Below are 18,490 nucleotides of genomic sequence, written 5' to 3'. Positions count from 1 at the left end.
TAAAGTATTACCCATCAGTGGCTAGTCCCTGTAAGGAAAGGATAGATAAATAAGACAATAAGGAGCCTACTACGTTTTACGTGGTATCTTTTAAGAATGTCTAACAAGAAGTGAGGGAGAGAAACAGCTCCACGTCTACAACTTGGAAATAATATTTTCCAAATTAGAAAGGGTTTCACCGTGTCGTTTTTGAAAGATAAGTACTTTAAGTAAACATTGAGGGTGCTTTTAGCAGGTTATACTGCTGTTATGGTAACCTATGTGTCACAAAAGTGAAAACTACGCGTTCACCAATGATTGGGCAGTCTTTTGATATCATAGTTGTAACACCAACTGATCAAGAGTGATAATAATGACCCATCAAAATATAACTCTTGGGAATGCCTGAAAACCGTTTTCAGCCACTTTAAGCCAATCTTAAGGTACGTTTGAACTGGTTTGACTCAACCATGTTTGGAGCGTTAGACCGCAAAGACGAGAAGCCAATGTCAGCATTGCCAGCATGGCTTTTCCTTTGTGAAATCTAAGAATTGCCCGTTCTCGATCACTCTTGATCTTTGTTCAAGCTTTGTTTTCAATTCTAACTAGCAAAAGATTAACTTATTTTATTCATCTCAACTTCGCTTGTATGTACATTTTACATTCACTTGAAATCAAATCTCAGTAAAGTCAAGGAACAATGAAGAACTACTCAACTAAAATACAACTGCGCAGTCTCGCTACAAGCGACGACAGTTATTACACAATATTTGTACAACCCGTGATAAACTACTTGTGCAAGCAATTATTAGCCATTGTGAATCGGCGTATCTCTTAACATGTATATATACTATTTAGAGCTAGATGAATGAATAACATATTTAAAAATTATTTGTGAAAGTTTAAATTTATATACAGATAACCAATACTGAGTCAATGATTCAAAGTGGTATACTTTTAAATGAAACACAATGGACGAAAATGTTCCATATAGAGAAGAGCCTTCAGAAAAGATTAGCTCAGACTCGTAGTTTTGCAAGGAAGATAAGAGGTTGTTTTCAACATATCATTAGTCTTTTCGATTTCAATACCATCTTGCTAAACCAATAACTATGAAAATCGTTAAAAAGGCCTGGATTTAGCGTTTCCAAAGGTTCTGGAGATGTTAACTGTTAGTTGGAGAAAGGGTGGTTTTTTTTCTTTTTTTTTAACTGAAGGCTTAGTTCTGAGATCTGCCAAATAACTGATAGCTGAGAAATGGGCTGAACTCCAAACTAAAAGAAGGAATCACCAAAAACTCAACTAATAGCTGAGGTTCCTGCACCTAGACAACAACACGTTAACTAAATACAACCAGTATACTTTGGTGCTGCAAAATATGAAAAGTTCTTGCGGGATCCTATTCATGGTATGGGATAATATAATAATACTGTGAGGCAGCAATTACCCTTTTACCAATTTCTACTTGTGGTTCTTTCCCAATCTAGAAACTTATTAGTCCTGTCTGTACATCCTGCATTTTCCCCCATTCACTTTAAGCTGGGATCACTCTCGAGAGCTCGACGGTCCGCTGTGCTGTGACAGCTCAAGGTGATGCTCTTCAACGACAATATGTTCTTTGTTAGGTCTTTTTAGTAACGATAGCGTATTGTCCCGTCTGTTTCTATGAGGTTTTGCACTAAGTCTATTGAAACTACGCATTGTTTCCTAACCTAGAAGGAGACGAACGTTTCTTTCTGTAATCTGCCTGCGATAGTTGGTCCCAATAGATCAGGTGTGAAGCTCAACGATTCACGAGGACGTTGAACAACTGTTTCAGACGTCTTTGAACGTGAAAATTTCAAATTAAATGGAATTCGATACACGGGTACAAAGATACAAATAGAACTGCTGGACAAAATAATCCTAAAATATTATAGAGAAACATGAGGTGATAAAGTTTCGCTTAGCTTGGGTTCCGAATTCCAAATGAATGCAATGTTTGCAGTGCCGTCCAGCACGTTACTTGTAATTCAATATTTAAAATCCTGCCTCAAATTGAGACGATGCTCAGAGATGCTTCATATGGGGCCACGGTATTCGCTGTCAACGGATCTGGTCTTTAAACGGTTCCATGGCAAATTTGGTTGGCAAATTTCACAACGTCTTGGTAGAATCACAGGATTTTGAACTTGAAACATTTATTTCACGGGGTATTTCAGGCATCCTTTCAGCTCTGTAACCTTCACGATCGTCTCTGGCTTCATATTACACGCCGCTTCCATTACAGATCGTTTGGCTTGTTTCCATGATGGGTGGTGGCTGCTGCGCAACTTAACCATCAAAGGAGCTGCCGCGTGTATCGAGGGTGGGAGCAGACAAAGACCTTTTCATTGTAGCCGCACTGGTTGTACCATGACAAGAATCTAGAGCACCAGTTAGATTCAAAGATGCTGATCTTTTCAAGCGTTGGATACCATTTCCTACGATATGAAGCTTTGACGACCTAACTAAATCATTTCGCCTGAAAACTTGGGCGGCACCAACTCTCGACTGTTTTGCTTGAGGTTTTTTTCTCCCCAACAGCTCGCAAATAGCGTTTCTAAAACGGCGGTCTCTATAACAGTAAAGCAGCGGATTAAAAATAGAGTTTAATTGAATCAATGTCTGTGTAAGCCTGTGAGAGGCAACTGTACGAAAGATTGGTACAACGTTTACTAAGATAGCAAAAACAAATGTTGGAATAAACGATGATATTACCGCAACGGTTAATAAACCAGTTGTCTTGGCAACTTTAGCCTCCAGTTTTGCTTTCATTAGAACGTCGATTTGAGAAATTTCGTTTAGTTTACGATTGCGTATTCCAAGGTAAACCTTTCGATAAAAGAATGCAACAAGAAATAAGCAAACAGTATCTACAGCAGTCCACACGGTTGCAACGCCTTCTAAAATTGTACGTGCACGATCACCCGTAGCGACAATTGTCGTAAAAAAGCTTGCAACCATTGGGAAGAGGGCAGAGAGCCAGGTACCTATCGCAATCTTTTTGAGGCGGCCATTTGTGATGATAAGCTTGTAGTCCATCCATTTTTGTACCGCCACATACCTCTCCCAAGCAATGACAGTCAAGTGATGCAACGTGGCCGAGAAGAGGAAAGGCCCGAAGAACATATTTACCGCATATAACATACAAGTATACTCAAACGAGACTTGACTCAGTGTAAAGAAATCAATAGTGGCACACGTCGGCATAACTATGGCGCCAACTAAAAGATCCGTAACGGCCAGGCTTGACAATAGAATGTTTGAGGGTTTTTGAAGCTCTCTTCTTTGCTTTATAGCCAGGATTATGAATACATTCATAAGAACTGTTGGGAATGAAGCCACGACCGTTATGAGGCCTATAATCAAGTAAAAAACCGAGCCATCGTTTTCCCATGATACATACGGTGCGTACGGGCAATAAAATGTTGAGCCAGATGAATTGGCGTTTGTTTCGTTGCTGTTTATGCCCATACTGTACATGAAGAATGTCTCTCGTTTGGATTCAGGGGCCGTTAAACAACCAACTACCTCTGTCGATCACATGGGGTCTTCAGTTTCGGCATTCACGCCTATCTGTGGTTGTTTCAATCAAACCTATGAGGGGTAAAATTAAAGCAGCTATGGTTATCTTTAAAATAAGCTTATGTTTTCTGGGGTGAGGGGGGAAATGCCAAATTAGACAAATATAAAATACGCCTGGTAAATATGGGGTATTTAATTACACTTGAATGCACCACGATGTTCTTCTTCGTGTAGTACTGACTCTTTGCCTCGGGTTTCTGAACTCTAAGTTTGTTATAGTAAAGTGTATTATCGTTTGTCTCACGGCTGTGATTGGTGCATTTCGATCCTCCTATTGTTCCATTGTTCCGGCGAGTAGCTGTTCCCTCAGTGGTCCGCTGTTGTACCGCTCTCCTGTTGTTGTGTTTCTTAATCGTGGGTATCCATGCTTCAGGAATTTCAATTCCACTATCCCTGTTGATGTTATTAGGGTGAAGTCTTATGTGAATAGCTTCCTTGACTCTTCGTGTGTACCAGTGAGGATCTCGATCAATAAACTTGGCCTCATTCCAGATAGGATAATGGCCGGTCTCGTGGGTGTGTTCAGAAACGGCGGAGGTCTGGGTACGGGCGAGTCGTATCTCCCTGTCGTGTTCTTTGATCCTCTCCTGCATAGATCTCCCTGTTTCCCCGATGTAAACTTTGCCGCGCTCACAGGGAATCCTGTAGGCAACACCATCTTGTTTAGCCGGGTTGACGGTGTCCTTTGGTCGCACCAAGTGTGACCGAAGTGTCGTGTCGGACTTAAAGACGTTGCGAATGCCTTGTTGTTCTAGGCAGCGGCAGAGAGACTCCGAAACTCCTTGGACATAAGGTAAAACGGCGGTGGATTTAAATTCCGCGACAAGCTCTCTTCTTGGGGTTGTTCGTGCCTTTGTGATCTTCTGTACAAAAGAGGAGGGATATCCGTTAGAAACAAGTACAGATGACAGATGGTTCTTCTCTCTAACGATTACTGATGGTTTGGTCACGAGACGTTTAGCGCTTTACTGACTGAGGGTTGTGTGAATCATACGCAAGGTACTGATCAGTAAGTGTTGGTTTCCTGTAGACACTGGTGGTAAGGCGGGCATCAGGTTCTCTCTAAACTGACGTGTCCAGAAAGGCGATCTTGCTGTTGTTCTCGATCTCCATGTTGAAACGAATTGATGGTTGTTGACTGTTCAGGTGTCGCAGGAAGACGTCAACTCTATCCCGGTCCAGGATGGTGAAAGTATCATCTACGTAGCGTTTCCAGATCTTAGGCTTGCAAGGTGCGGACTCTATTGCTTGTTCTTCAAAAATCTCCATTAGAGATTAGCAATAACCGCGGATACAGGGCTCCCCATGGCTGCGCCGTCTCGTTGTTCGTAAGTCGATCCGTTGCACTGGAAGTACGTAGATCTTAATTCGAAATCCAGGAGGTCCGCGATTTGAACTGGTGTAAGTGTCGTGCGGTCAGCCAGGCCTGCGTCGTTCTCCATTTTTTTTTTTTTTTTTTTTTGTAGCGTGGCTTGTACGGCGCCCTCGATCAGTACGTTGGTAAACAGTGACTCTACGTCGAAAGACACCATGATCTCGTGGTCCTGGATCTCTTCACTGGCGATGGTGGAGGCGAAGTCAGTTGAGTTCTTCACTGTGAAGTTCGAGTTACCTGCAAGAGGAGATAACACGTTAGCCAAGAAAGCAGACAGGTCGTATGCAAAGGTGTTGACACACGACACAATTGGCCTAAGCGGTGTGTCGGCCTTGTGGATCTTCGGCAAACCATAGATCCTAGGTGGTTGTTTGTGTCGGGGTCTGATCTTATCATAAACCGCCTCTGATATGTGTCCATTCCGTTTCAGGGCTAGCAGCTTCTCAGATAGCTTCCAGGTCAAGCGGTCTGTCGGATCTTTGTTGAGTGCTGGTACGGTCCGGAATCAATTAGCGCTGACATTTTTGCGTGGTATGTGTCAGCGTCCAGGATTAGGCTGGCGCGACCTTTATCGGCCGGAAGGACCATGATGGAGTTGTCCTCTTTTAGGCTTTTAAGAGCCCCCTGCTGTTCCTTCGTGATGTTGGGCGTGGGTGGTTGTGCCTGTTGAAGGATGGTGTTGACGGATCTCCTGACTGTGTCTACTCGCTCCGCATCTAGTGGCCTGACTGCTGACTCAATCTTGGCCATGATCTCGGTGGCTGGGACGCTCGTAGGAGTCAAGGCGAAATTTAGACCTTTCTTCAGTAAGGACACCTCAGCCTCGTTAAGGGTCCTGGATGACAAGTTGATAACCCACTTTGTTTTGTCAACAAAAGTTGTAGGAGTTACAGAAGACTGTTTCTCTCGCAAAAGTTTCTCAAACTTGCGCTGTTGACGGTCTTTGGTGGTATTATTTTTTCTAACGGATATCCCTCCTCTTTTGTACAGAAGATCACAAAGGCACGAACAACCCCAAGAAGAGAGCCTGTCGCGGAATTTAAATCCACCGCCGTTTTACCTTATGTCCAAGGAGTTTCGGAGTCTCTCCGCCGCTGCCTAGAACAACAAGGCAATCGCCCCGTCTTTAAGTCCGACACGACACTTCGGTCACACTTGGTGCGACCAAAGGACACCGTCAACCCGGCTAAACAAGATGGTGTTGCCTACAGGATTCCCTGTGAGCGCGGCAAAGTTTACATCGGGGAAACAGGGAGATCTATGCAGGAGAGGATCAAAGAACACGACAGGGAGATACGACTCGCCCGTACCCAGACCTCCGCCGTTTCTGAACACACCCACGAGACCGGCCATTATCCTATCTGGAATGAGGCCAAGTTTATTGATCGAGATCCTCACTGGTACACACGAAGGGTCAAGGAAGCTATTCACATAAGACTTCACCCTAATAACATCAACAGGGATAGTGGAATTGAAATTCCTGAAGCATGGATACCCACGATTAAGAAACACAACAACAGGAGAGCGGTACAACAGCGGACCACTGAGGGAACAGCTACTCGCCGGAACAATGGAACAATAGGAGGATCGAAATGCACCAATCACAGCCGACCTTTGTGACATAAATGATATCGTGCAATCAGTCGACCTTATCGCCTGAAGAAGACCAGCAGTAAGCAGTCAAAACGTCGCGATCTACATCTCAAAGGACTACACCGTGAGACAAACGATAATACACTTTACTATTGCATCTACCACGATGAATAACAACAACCTTTTCCTCGACATCTAGTTATAATAAGCATTGGCCTTTTAAAGTGTCTATACGGCCAACAGGGTTTTTGATGTTTTGGTATCTCTATGATGTGTAAAAAGGTATTCTAAGAAAAAAAAAATTAGATTCCGATATTTTTACGCCCTAAGATCTAGCTTTAAGGTTCTGCTTCAGCCACGCCCAATGAAGTTGACCGTGGGTCAGTGGAAAAAAAGAGTTTGGGTTTCTGAATGGGTCGTGACGTCATGTCAGGAATTGCCAAATCCTGCTATTTCAGGTCACTGTTGTTTCAGTAGTGGTTAGGAGTTTTCGTCGACAAAAAACAAACAAACCGAAGTTGGTGAAACAATGCGGTCGTTAATCAAGCAAACTAAAAACATGCAGCTTTGATGGGCTCCTGAGGTGACGTCATTCGTCACCAATCTAACATTACGCGGTCAACTTCATTGGGTGTGGTCGAAGTGGGAAAATTTAAAGCTGGATTTCACGGTAAAAAAGCATCGGAATTCATTTTTTTTTTTTTGGTTTGAATACATTTTTAGATGTTATAGAGATACCAAAACCACAAAAACCTTGTTGGCCGTACAGACACTGGAAATGGGAGATATTATAGTCTGCCTTCATTCTTTCGCTATTCCAGCTTTTTGCGTTACCTAACCCAAAGGCGTTTGTACCTAGGCCCAATTACGAGCCGCTGCTCGGAAAAGGAATTCGCACTTTAGCGTAGACCAGATTCAAGAGAGCGGCGGAAATTGAGCTTCTAGTGTACCAGTGTAACATTGTTTTGGGTAGGGAGTACGGTAGTGCGGTCATGAATGTCTTGATGAAGTAAGGAAAATTCTGGCCCCTAATGTATTAGGAATTTTTGGCATCTCTTCTAACAGAATAAGGAAAACTAAATACACTTTTCTCGAAGTTGAGACATTTTACTTTTAGAAGAAATGGGTTTAACATTTCTTGTCAAAAACTCCAACTTTGACGAAAGACCAAAGTACAAATATATTGAGTCGGGATACCTTCATTGAAGAAACAAAAAGACATCTTTAGAACGTTGAACTACTGTCAATCAACATTGCTTTGAAATCAGGTTCTCGAAAACAAATTGCAATGACATTGGCCTCCAAAAGAATCGTCAATGTTCTAGAGAAGATTGTCTATTAAGTCAGAAAATGACATGTGTTGTGGTTCCATTTTTCCCGAGATACAATTTGGTATTTTTTGTTTTGCCCTTACCGAGAATACTATTAAAACACGACATATGCATTCAGCACGTGATAAAAGACGTTTATGATCGCATAATCAAGCGCAAGTGGAATAATTGTTTTGTTTTTTTTTAAAAACGGCCCTTAATTATAGAAAACTAAACTAAAATTAAAAAAAAAAAACGCCCAAAAAAACACGCGTACGCTTACCATATTTGTAGAGCATGGCCTATAACTCATGAAGGGCTAAATCAATGAAAACTCTCGAGTTGCATTATCCAATGATCCAGTTTTTGATAATACTTCTTATATAGCCACACTGCTTGAAGCGTTTGCCAATTAATCATATTAATTACAATTTCGAAAGGTGAATATGAGAATTGCACTGATAGGTCGAAAAGATAATTGATGTGGCTAAAGCTCTTTATAATAATAATAATAATAATAATAATAATAATAATATTAATAAAAACAATCTTTAACGAGGAAGCGCCCGTCACGTAAATACGTGGTTTTCAGGCAGGTCCTCTATAGAAATAAAAAGTATTAAAATCTAAAATAAGAAATACAAATACTGTCTAAATCAAGCACAACATTGTCGCCACAATGCAAACGGCCTAATTACAGGGCAAATGGCGAACCGTTTCATCTAAGGGCCGTTTCATGTACGATAATGGACGACGCTTACTGGCAAATCGTTAGACTTGCACCATCATTGGTCTGCATGACGGTCAATCATGATGTCCTTCTGCGAGTCACCACGTGAACTAAAATGTAGCGAGGCACTTGCCATCTTGGCAAGTAAGCATGTATGGCGGACAGTTGCTGACTGAATTTTTCATTTATTCCAAAGATTTCGCTCCAAGTCCAGGATTTGTAATAAAATCAGGAATTTTCTAATTGACTACATCGCCCTTGGACCTGAATGCGTTCAAGAAGTCGTATTCAAACGCAGTGGTTTCGCTGATCTCCAGCAGGTCGGATCCAGTGATCATGACCGAACTGAATTGTCTTTCAAACTGGAGCTAATTATTTTTGGACGATTAGAACAACTGTGAATGAAGTCAACAACGATAAATCAAAGGTACCGGACAAATTTATTATTCGTGGTTTCCGCTTGTTTGTTTTACTGCATAACTCGATGTGCAAACTGATTCACAATCGATTTACACATAGGCTTAGAATTAAAACAACGCCTGCATACGTATACGTGTATAAAAACAAACAATTACGTCCGTGGCCTTTTGTTTTAGTCTGCTATTTTGTAGTCAAATTAAACAATTTATTCGCCTCAGGCTCCGTAAACTTGACTTCGTCGTCTGGGTAAAAATTCACCGATGCTCACAAATAATTATAAAACATTGTATTTCTCGGTGAGGTTATTAATAATTTACACTTTCGATCAATGTTATATATTAGTCATGTGGTAAATTGCTCTCTTAGTACTTATAAGGACAACTGTGAATGAAGTCAACAACGATAAATCAAAGGTACCGGGAAAATTTATTATTCGTGGTTTCCGCTTGTTTGTTTTACTGCGTAACTCGATGTGCAAACTGATTCACAATCGATTTACACATAGGCTTAGAATTAAAACAACGCCTGCATACGTATACGTGTATAAAAACAAACAATTACGTCCGTGGCCTTTTGTTCTAGTCCGCTATTTTGTGGTCAAATTAAACAATTTATTCGCCTCAGGCTCAGGCTGTAATTTCTGTTTTTTGCGTTTTTTTCTTCCTTACAAAGCACTATCGGTTACTATTTACTTTCTTTACGTTATATTTACATATCTATGTATTAGCTAGGAATTGGAGGAATAAAATAAAATAAATTAAAAATAAGGACTTGTGATGTTCAATTTACCAAACAGCCAACGGACGAGCTGCTAATAACTGTTTAACTCATTTAAGAAGAACAAAATTAGCTGCAAACTTAGAAATTTTTCTGTACTAGCTCTTTCATCTGCTATTGAGGACAATGCGATTCATCTTTCTATCTTTAAATTTAATACTTATCTACATTGCTTGGAAACTGGATTTCCTTTGTGTTTTTGTAAGTTTGCGGATCCCTTTACTTTACACCAAACAATTTATTTGCATATTTTACCCACCGCTTATCATAAACTCAACGGATTCTATAGCGTCCCACTTTACTATGAAAGGATTTCTTTTCCAGAAAACGAAACTTGTTGTTGAACTATATCTGCGACCCTTCTGGCAATACCTAACCCACAAATTGATATAAGGACTTTTTTTCTTAGAATTTCATTGTAGCATCTCTGTCACTTTTTACTGTTTATAAACAAAGGTCTACAAGAAATATGTTTGGTGTTATTAATCGAAACGTCCATCTTCACCACTGTATGAGAGTAAAAGGGTGTTTTCAGTATGTCAGGAGTTAATTAATTGAGAGTTAATAAAGGGGAATGGTTATAAAGCCCGGCCAATTTCAAAGGAGCCAACGGAGCTGCCAAGATTTATCTTGAACGTCCACCGCCGTGCACAGTCTTCTGTTTTGTATTCATACACACCGTATGAATTACTTATGTAACCGAATTTTTTCTATGTGTTAGTGGCTCAGGCAGAAGTTAACAACTCTTGCGTTTTTGGTAACCTGTGTTACAGTCGCCCTGCACAGAAGAAAAGAAAACATAGGAGAGATCGAGCGCGTTGTCTCAGTCCCCTGTTTTGTTGTTGTTGTTGTTGTTTGTTTATTTGTTTGTTTATTTGTTTATTTGTTTATTTGTTTCTTTGTTTCTTGGAGGGAAGCTGTAACACAGGCTAGCGTTGTGTGTACGGTCGAGGCTCAAAAAAGCGAACGAAGTCGCGCTGCGAAAAGCTTTGTTGGGCTTCTTAACCTGCATCACCCTCTGCCATCTTTGCTTAATTAAAAGGAAAATCACCTTATAACTTTGACATAATATTTCAATTATCATTTTAAGTTGCCTTTACCTTAGATTCCCGAAGTTAAACTTAAAGGATTGAGCCTAAAGAATCATTCACTTTCTTGAAAGGTATTGTCCATTTAGCCAGAAATTCACATTCTGCTCAAGAAAAATAAAAAAATTGAATAGTTCTTATTTTGTCACATAACAGCAACGTTTTTCGCTGAATCATGTTAACACTTTTTTGAAGGGTAGCTGAAAAAGGACAACTCGGAAATTCTTCAATAGCTTTTATTTGAAGGGTAGCTGTGTACTTCAATTGCACCGTTATGAATCATTAATACACACCTGAAAAGTACCAGTATATTTTAGTGGCTGAAACACTCGTTGAAAAAAATTGGAAAACAATGCTTGTTGGTGGAAAAGGATTCTGGCCACGATGGTTGGGCGCGTTAATTTATGGGGTGTACAAATTTTGTTTTTCTGCCTGACAGACGATGTCTTTGCGTGCAGGGGGTGGAATAACTTCTCGAAAATCTCCTAAATGTGATTATATGGGGGTCGGGAATATTAACATTATGATTGAAAATATTTTAAATCACATTCTTGAGCCAATATCGTTGTATTGAATCTGATATCGAAATTAAGGTAGACAATTTATTGATCTTTATTTAGTAAACTGGCATTTTGCTTAGGCAATCGAACAACTAATATGAAAAGATGGAAATTGTTGCCGTAAATGTTGATTGAAACCGGAGAAACGCAACCAAGTGGATGAGAATAAAAGGGTGAAAATACAAGGAAGATGAATCAGAAATTTGTTTGCAAGAAAGCAAAAGCTTCCAAGGATTGAAATTATATTTGCCGGTGAAAATTTGCACTTACCTCAGATTCGGGAAAGCAAGATACAATTATTGGCCTCAAATAATTGTCCGCTATCTTGTCAGGGGTAAATGGTGTCGCCAGAATTCACATTTGTTCTTATATACAACAAGACCACTTGTCTCTCTATCATTTAACATGGAAATTAGTAAAAGTGAAAATACTTTTATTACAATATTTATTGCGACATCAGACAGGCCGAAAGGTACCGCTTTGAATTAAGTGCACAATTGGAAAGTGCCAAAGGCTTTGAGTGCGAAAGTCGTCGAAACAAATTAAAAAAACGGCCTCTTTTTTAGAAACGGACCTAGGCCGCTAGCACACGGTTAAAACTTTAATTTGGGCCTGCGTAAATTGAGAAATTTAACGGCTTTCGTGAACAGTCAGTCTTCAACAATCTTTTCCAGGATGTTCAGTTATAATTTTCGTTTTCGTTTTGTAGTAAAAATCCTTTTATGGCTCCTGCCAATTCTTAAATTAAATTGACGAGATTTATCAAAGATATTTCGAAGTTGGTTGATGGCCATAAATAGTTTACTTTTTCTACAAAGTTGTATTCGTGTTTACGGGTTCGTGTAATTTCGTGAGCGGTTTAAACATTTACTCGTGAGATATTTCTTACAAATATTTGCCGAAATTATGCGATTACCTACACTAATTACATAACATTTATCAGAGTAATAATGTTCAATCAACCAATCACCAATCTAAAGGGGATTAACTTGACAACTTTTTAGATAAGTAGATTAAGATAAGCTGTGATGATGAACCTTTCAACAGCTCCTTCACTTGGCATTTAAAATGAGGTTTTCTTCAAAATCTGATATGTGCAAACGTCGAATTTCTAGGGGGATATCTCCATATACACACAATTTTTCCACTTCATTCTAACGATGAAGTCTTCTTTTTTTATTACGTGAATCGCATTCAAAGTTATTTTATCACACCTGCCCATTATTCATTTGGTTTCATTTATTATTGAATTGAATTTCTAATATTTTAGTTCAGGCAAAAAAACAGCCGCGGCAAGGAATCTCAAATGTAAAGACAGATTATCTCGATAACATTTTCGTAAACGCAACAGGATATGTTGCTAGGTGTGAAGTTATGGCAGTAATGTTTGCAATAGCAGTTTAAAAGCGTTGTCGCTTGCTATGGATGAGAAAGGAATTGATCCTTCTATTTGTATATATATCTGGATTTATGAAAATGGTGTTAAAGACTGAATCAAGTGTTTTTTTATTTATTTTACCTTTTTAAATTTTTTTTTTTTTTTTTTTTTTTTTTTTGCTTTCGCTATGACAGCAGCTTGTAAATCTTACCTAGCATGATGTAGAAACTCCTTGCCGCATGTCTCATTTATTTAGGGTTTTTTTTTTTTTTTCAATATTTATCGAGCGCCCCCTTTACAATTTGTGTTAAGTTTAGCCCAGACTACACTCGTCTGTAAACTGAACGGGTCACATTTAGTCCCGTAACAGTGGGCCGTTCACCCTGTGGCGATAGTGTTGTGCTTTAGACAGCAAAATTTTTAACCACAACAATTTAGGGCTTAGACGTGCAATGGACTAGACATTTCTAGCCACTGATGGCGTTATTTGCTCTGAACTTTGATCTGAACTTTGATCGCGCTCGACAAAATTCAAGTACATCCGGACATTCCTATTTGCGAGCAAAACATGGCCACGAACAGAGTGAAGAACATGAGTTCAAGCGCTGATCGTGAGTAAAACTTCATTGTTTTATCAATTTAGGCGTTCTCGGCCTAGCTAACTATCAGAACTGTCTGTGATTCGCTAGCGCGGAAGAAAGTTATTTGCGTGGCTTCCAGGCGATAATTGACGTAACGACATGTTGAGTGTTCGCTTACTGCTAACTATGGCCTAGTTTGTTTGAATTTCAATCAATTCTCGATGTAGGAAGCTCTTGTTCAGTCCATTCAGGCCGATGCAGGCCTTTAGAAAGCTGTAGATCAGCTCTCCGCCGAGGTTTTGATATCTCTATGTTCGTGTTGATTTAGACTCCAATTTCATGTTGAAAACACTCTTAATTAAATTGTACAATTCATGATTCAAGGAAAAGACGGTGAATTTAGTCTTCCTGGCCTCTAAAGTCATATAGGACAGCTACTTGCTTTTATTTGAGCTACGATACGCCTTGTGGAAAGCTAGCTCCGGGACAGAATTGTATCAAGATTATCAGTGACAAGTCAAATTCTGTGGCTATGTGTTTGCGAAACCAGACAGATATTGAAATTAAATGTCACGCAAGGGCTACTAGCTTTTTCGCTGAAATATAGAAGCAAATAACCGATTTCACTGCTTACCATGCTCTTGTCGCCATGATAGGCTAATTTAATTCACAGTAAACACATAGTGAGGTCATTTAGGTGAAATCGCAGAGGTTAAGCCTCTCTAAATTAGTGCCGCGAATCAAATGATCAATTTAAGCTCTAATTTAGCTTTGTTTGGCTCGTTCAACTCATTTGCAGCGACTTCAAAGGCTTGTATAGGCATGGTATGGACTATTAAGAGTACAGGAGGTAGATAGCACTCTCAGAGCGACATGGCCATATTTATGAACACTTTCCGACCGATTTTCCAAAAACATGCCCACCATTTTGGTGCAAAGTCTTTAACACGGTTTTCATAAATTCAGACATATATTTAGCACCGTATTTTCACTGTTAACCAAATTGGTGTTATAGTAATTTTGGTGTGTGTAGATCAAATACATCCGGCTGCTCTAAAGTGGTCCGAGCCTAATTATTTGCGAGTTGGTTGCCTTCCCAGACCGCTGGTAGGTCAAGGGGAGCGAAGACACTGGATACGACGTTGTTGTTGAGCACGGCAAATTATAAACTACTAAATCACTACAATTTTTTTTCAATACGTAGGCGTCATGTACTTGTATCTTTCGTAGCGAGGGCCTCTGATCGTTTAACTATGAATGCCAAGGATAGAATAATTTCTGGTAGGAATTAGAACACCGGAACACAGGAATATATAGCATTTTTTTGAAAAAAATCTAAAAGAACTGCTATTTTATCGACGACCTACCATTAATTAAAGGGTTAGAAATAAAGCAATGCAGTTCTTTTGTGAAAAACAAGCTAATATTTTTTAATCTCCCTTTAAAATTGACTTTTTAGAAATGTGATACGGTGGTGACAATAAATTCTCTTTAGTAGCGACTTGAAAAGACAACTGAAGATAAAATTGAGGGATGTGCTGTAATCCAGAAATGCCCTTTTTCCGTTCAAAACTCGCGTAAGCTTCTTATCTTATTATCACTATTCACATTGCCTTCAAATATTTTACGGCAAATTTTATGACAAATGAACTATGCGAGCAACAATACAAACAGGTTAGTCGTGAACTTGCTTGAGTTGTGTGTATAACTGCGATGATCAATCATGTCTGCATATCTTTCTCCGCAGTTCTAATATGTTTGATCTTTCATATATCCAATCTCATAATCCGTTTATTACCAACCCGAGTTATAAGCATATACAAATATACAACACTAGATCAATACATCAATGATTAAAAGTCGTATGGTTTTAAATGTCAGACAACGGACTGATTTTTTCGTATGCCTACGGAAAAGACTTTTATAGTTTTGCAAGGAAATTGTGAAGCTGTTTTCAACATCTCCTTAATCCATTTTATTTCAAACCCATCTTACTAAGCCTGATCTATGGAAATCGTGACAAACGTCCGGGGACTACCCTCTACTAAGGTCCAGAATAGGGTTAAAGTGATAGCTGAGAACTGGTTAAAGTTTTATGGTAATGACAAATGATAAAACTTAAAATTAGAGATGCCTCAATGAAATATTCTAAAGTCAAAATAAAGAAGATGGAAAAGGAGGAGGCCAATATTGAAAGTGCTCTAGCCGCCCTACAAGGGCAATTGGAACAGGACGTAAATAGTAAAGATGTCCTTGAGGAAAAAGTAAGGTGCAAGAAAAATGATTTGGAACATATTATATAGTACAAAACAAAAGGGGCCATAATTAGATCTACGGTCAGATGGTACAACGAAGGTGAGAAAAATAGCAAATATTTCTTTAATTTAGAAAATAGACATTGTGAGAGGAAAACAAGAACGCAGATTAAGACGAGCAACGGTGCATATGCTACAAACAACCCAGGTATTTTAAAAGAATATAATTCTTTTTATAGTTGGCTTTACACTTCAAAAAACCCACCTTGACGTCATGTTCTGACAACTTGTATTTCGGCCAGGAACACTCTTTACTTAATGATATTGATAAGCAAAAATGCGAAGGACTATTGACTGAAAAAGAATGCTTAGAAGCATTAAAAACAATGGAACCCGGTAAATCGCCTGGAACGGATGGCCTTCCTGCCGAATTTTATGTAAAGTTTTTGGAAGGATATCTCTCCTTTTCATATACGTTGTCTTAAAAAAAGCCATCAGAAAAGTAAGTTTGCTTTAACCCAAAGAAGAGGCATCATTTCATTGATCCCCAAGAAAAACAAGGCACTACCAGAACTCAAAAACCGGAGACCCATAACTTTAATAAGCTGTAACTACAAAATTGCATCCACGGCTGTTTTGCAAAATTGAGTAGACAACGACCAAACGGGTTTCTTGAAAGGACGATCTATTGCAAAAAATATTTTCTTGATTAACAATGTCATCTCATACACAGAATCAATGAACATTCCCGGGTTACTTCTCTTTGTTGACTTTGAGAAAGCCTTCGATACTATTGAATGGGCATTTGTTGAGAAAACAGTCCATCATTTTGGTTTTGGCTCTTCTATAATTAAGTGGATCAATTTGTTTTACTGTGTTTTAAATAACAGTTGGTCAACGGGTTTCTTTGAATTAAGTCTAGTGTAATGCAGGGGTGTCCGCTATCGCCTTGCATTTTTATCTTGTCCGCAGAGGTGTCAGCTACCACCATCCGTAAAGATAATGAGGTTAAAGGAATCACAGTAGGCAGGAACAAATGTAAGCTCAATCAATATGCAGATGACACCACTCTGATTTTAAATGGGACTCAAAAATCGCTTGAGAGCTCCTTTGCTATATTGGAATACTTCTCTGTAAGGAAACTATTGTAGGCTAAAAGAGTTTTAGCTTCAACTAATTCACAGAATCGTGATAACTACGAAAGAACTATTCATATTCGGCATCAAAACTGATGACGAATGCTTGTACTGTGGGGGTAAGGGCTCTGTTGAGCACACTTTTATTGAATGCCCGTTTACGAGGTCCTTTCAAAAAAAGTTATACAATGGTTTAAAGAAGTTAATTGTTGTCAGATCTCCCCTACCACTAAGGAACTCTTGTCTGGTATTATTCCTAGCTCCAAAGAAAGAAAAATAATCAATAAATTTAACTACACTACCCTAGCTATGCGCCATTACATATATTCAAACAAAATCAGTAGTAAGGGCATTTACATGCACGAATTCATCAATGAATTATCTCTTAAGTGCAATCTGTAAAATATCAATTAATTACAACAAAATATTTCAAATAAATATCAATTAACGAAAAGACATCCTCTGATATAGCTATAGTTACAAACTAGTGAATTCCTCTACATCCTGACCAGCTCTGTACTATTTAGATGTTAAAGTATAATAGTAAGTAATGCACAGGGCTGTTAACGCGTAATTTTGTAAGTGATATTAGTACTGTAAGTAGCATTAGTATTGTAAGAATTGTAGCTGTTGCAAGACAATAAAAAAAAGATATTGGAAAAGTTTGGTGAGGTTTCGGGTTCGGTGAGCGCGGTCAAAGTGCGGTTTTTCGTGTAATAAAATGACCGAAATACAGTGCTAGGACGAAGCGCTGCTTAAGTCTTAAAATAAATTTAACCGAATTCAAATTTTACACAATGTGAAAAAACCATTCCAATTCATTCTTCGTTTTAAACTAATCTCAGATATGTTGATATAGTGGTTTTGTGAACCATTTTAAAAACACCTACGAAGCACCTTTGATGCACCATGATCCGAGTGATCTTGGATCACTGATTCTGAACCAGATCACCCCAAAGGAACGCACCCTTAATGTTTTGGACTTACCAAAACGTTTTGAGTTCGTTAAGACACAATAAATGGATCAACTTGGAATGCTGCATGTTTAGCTTTTGAGACGTTAAAGGACTATAAAATAATCGAGCGGAAATATCTTGAAACAAATCAGAATCGCGCCCTTATTCTAATTTGGTAAACAGCCGATCTCGGCAATAATAATAATAATAATAATAATTTAATAATAACAACAACAACAACAATATTAAGAAGAAGAAGAAGAAGACGAAGAAGAAGAAAGTTCAAGTAGTCGAGAGGCTAATCCGACAATATATTCCCGGTGAAACAAAAAAGTCAAACCGAGGTCTCCAAAGTGTGAGCGCCCAAGCGTTCTGCTACAAGAATCAGGGCAAAAGTCTCGCGTGACTGACATTCGAGACTTTGTAAAAGTGTCACACAACCGTGCGACCAGCCCAGTCACGCTTGTATAATGTAAATATGCAAATATGTAATTTGTTTACCCACGGAGCACCAAGGAGTTCACAAGAACTCGTTCAGAAATGCCCGTGCATTCAAGATCGAATTGGAATTTGGAAATGTTGGTTTTTGAGGAGAGGGAGAAACCGGAGTACCTCTCGTAGCAGAGTAGAGAACACCAACAACAAACTCAATCCACAGACGACGCCGGGTTCGGAAATCGAACCCAGGACACATTAGCATGAGGCGAGCGTTCTCACCACTGCTCAATCCCTCTTCCCCTTTCACT

At 39.2% G+C, this 18,490-nt stretch overlaps 1 protein-coding gene across 1 annotated transcript; it reads right to left on the bottom strand.

Moving 5' to 3' along the window:
- Nucleotides 1–1,915: 1,915 nt before the first annotated feature.
- Nucleotides 1,916–3,558, bottom strand: LOC149108911 (trace amine-associated receptor 6-like). Its single transcript, XM_089294820.1, has one exon. It carries the CDS (start codon nucleotides 3,481–3,483, stop codon nucleotides 2,293–2,295), a length of 1,191 nt encoding a protein of 396 aa, XP_089150946.1. The 5' UTR covers nucleotides 3,484–3,558; the 3' UTR covers nucleotides 1,916–2,292.
- Nucleotides 3,559–18,490: the final 14,932 nt, after the last annotated feature.

This window comes from Orbicella faveolata, unplaced genomic scaffold, assembly GCF_042242905.1.
Source record: "Orbicella faveolata isolate gen_17 unplaced genomic scaffold, um_ofav_v1 contig_25, whole genome shotgun sequence".
Lineage (NCBI taxonomy): Eukaryota > Metazoa > Cnidaria > Anthozoa > Scleractinia > Merulinidae > Orbicella > Orbicella faveolata.
The sequence above is the reverse complement of the archived record's forward strand: the minus strand, read 5'-3'. Positions and strand labels throughout refer to the sequence as shown.

Bases quoted from the DNA above. Each gene is read 5' to 3' on its own strand.
- LOC149108911 (XM_089294820.1), bottom strand. From the start codon at position 3,483: ATGTACAGTATGGGCATAAACAGCAACGAAACAAACGCCAATTCATCT.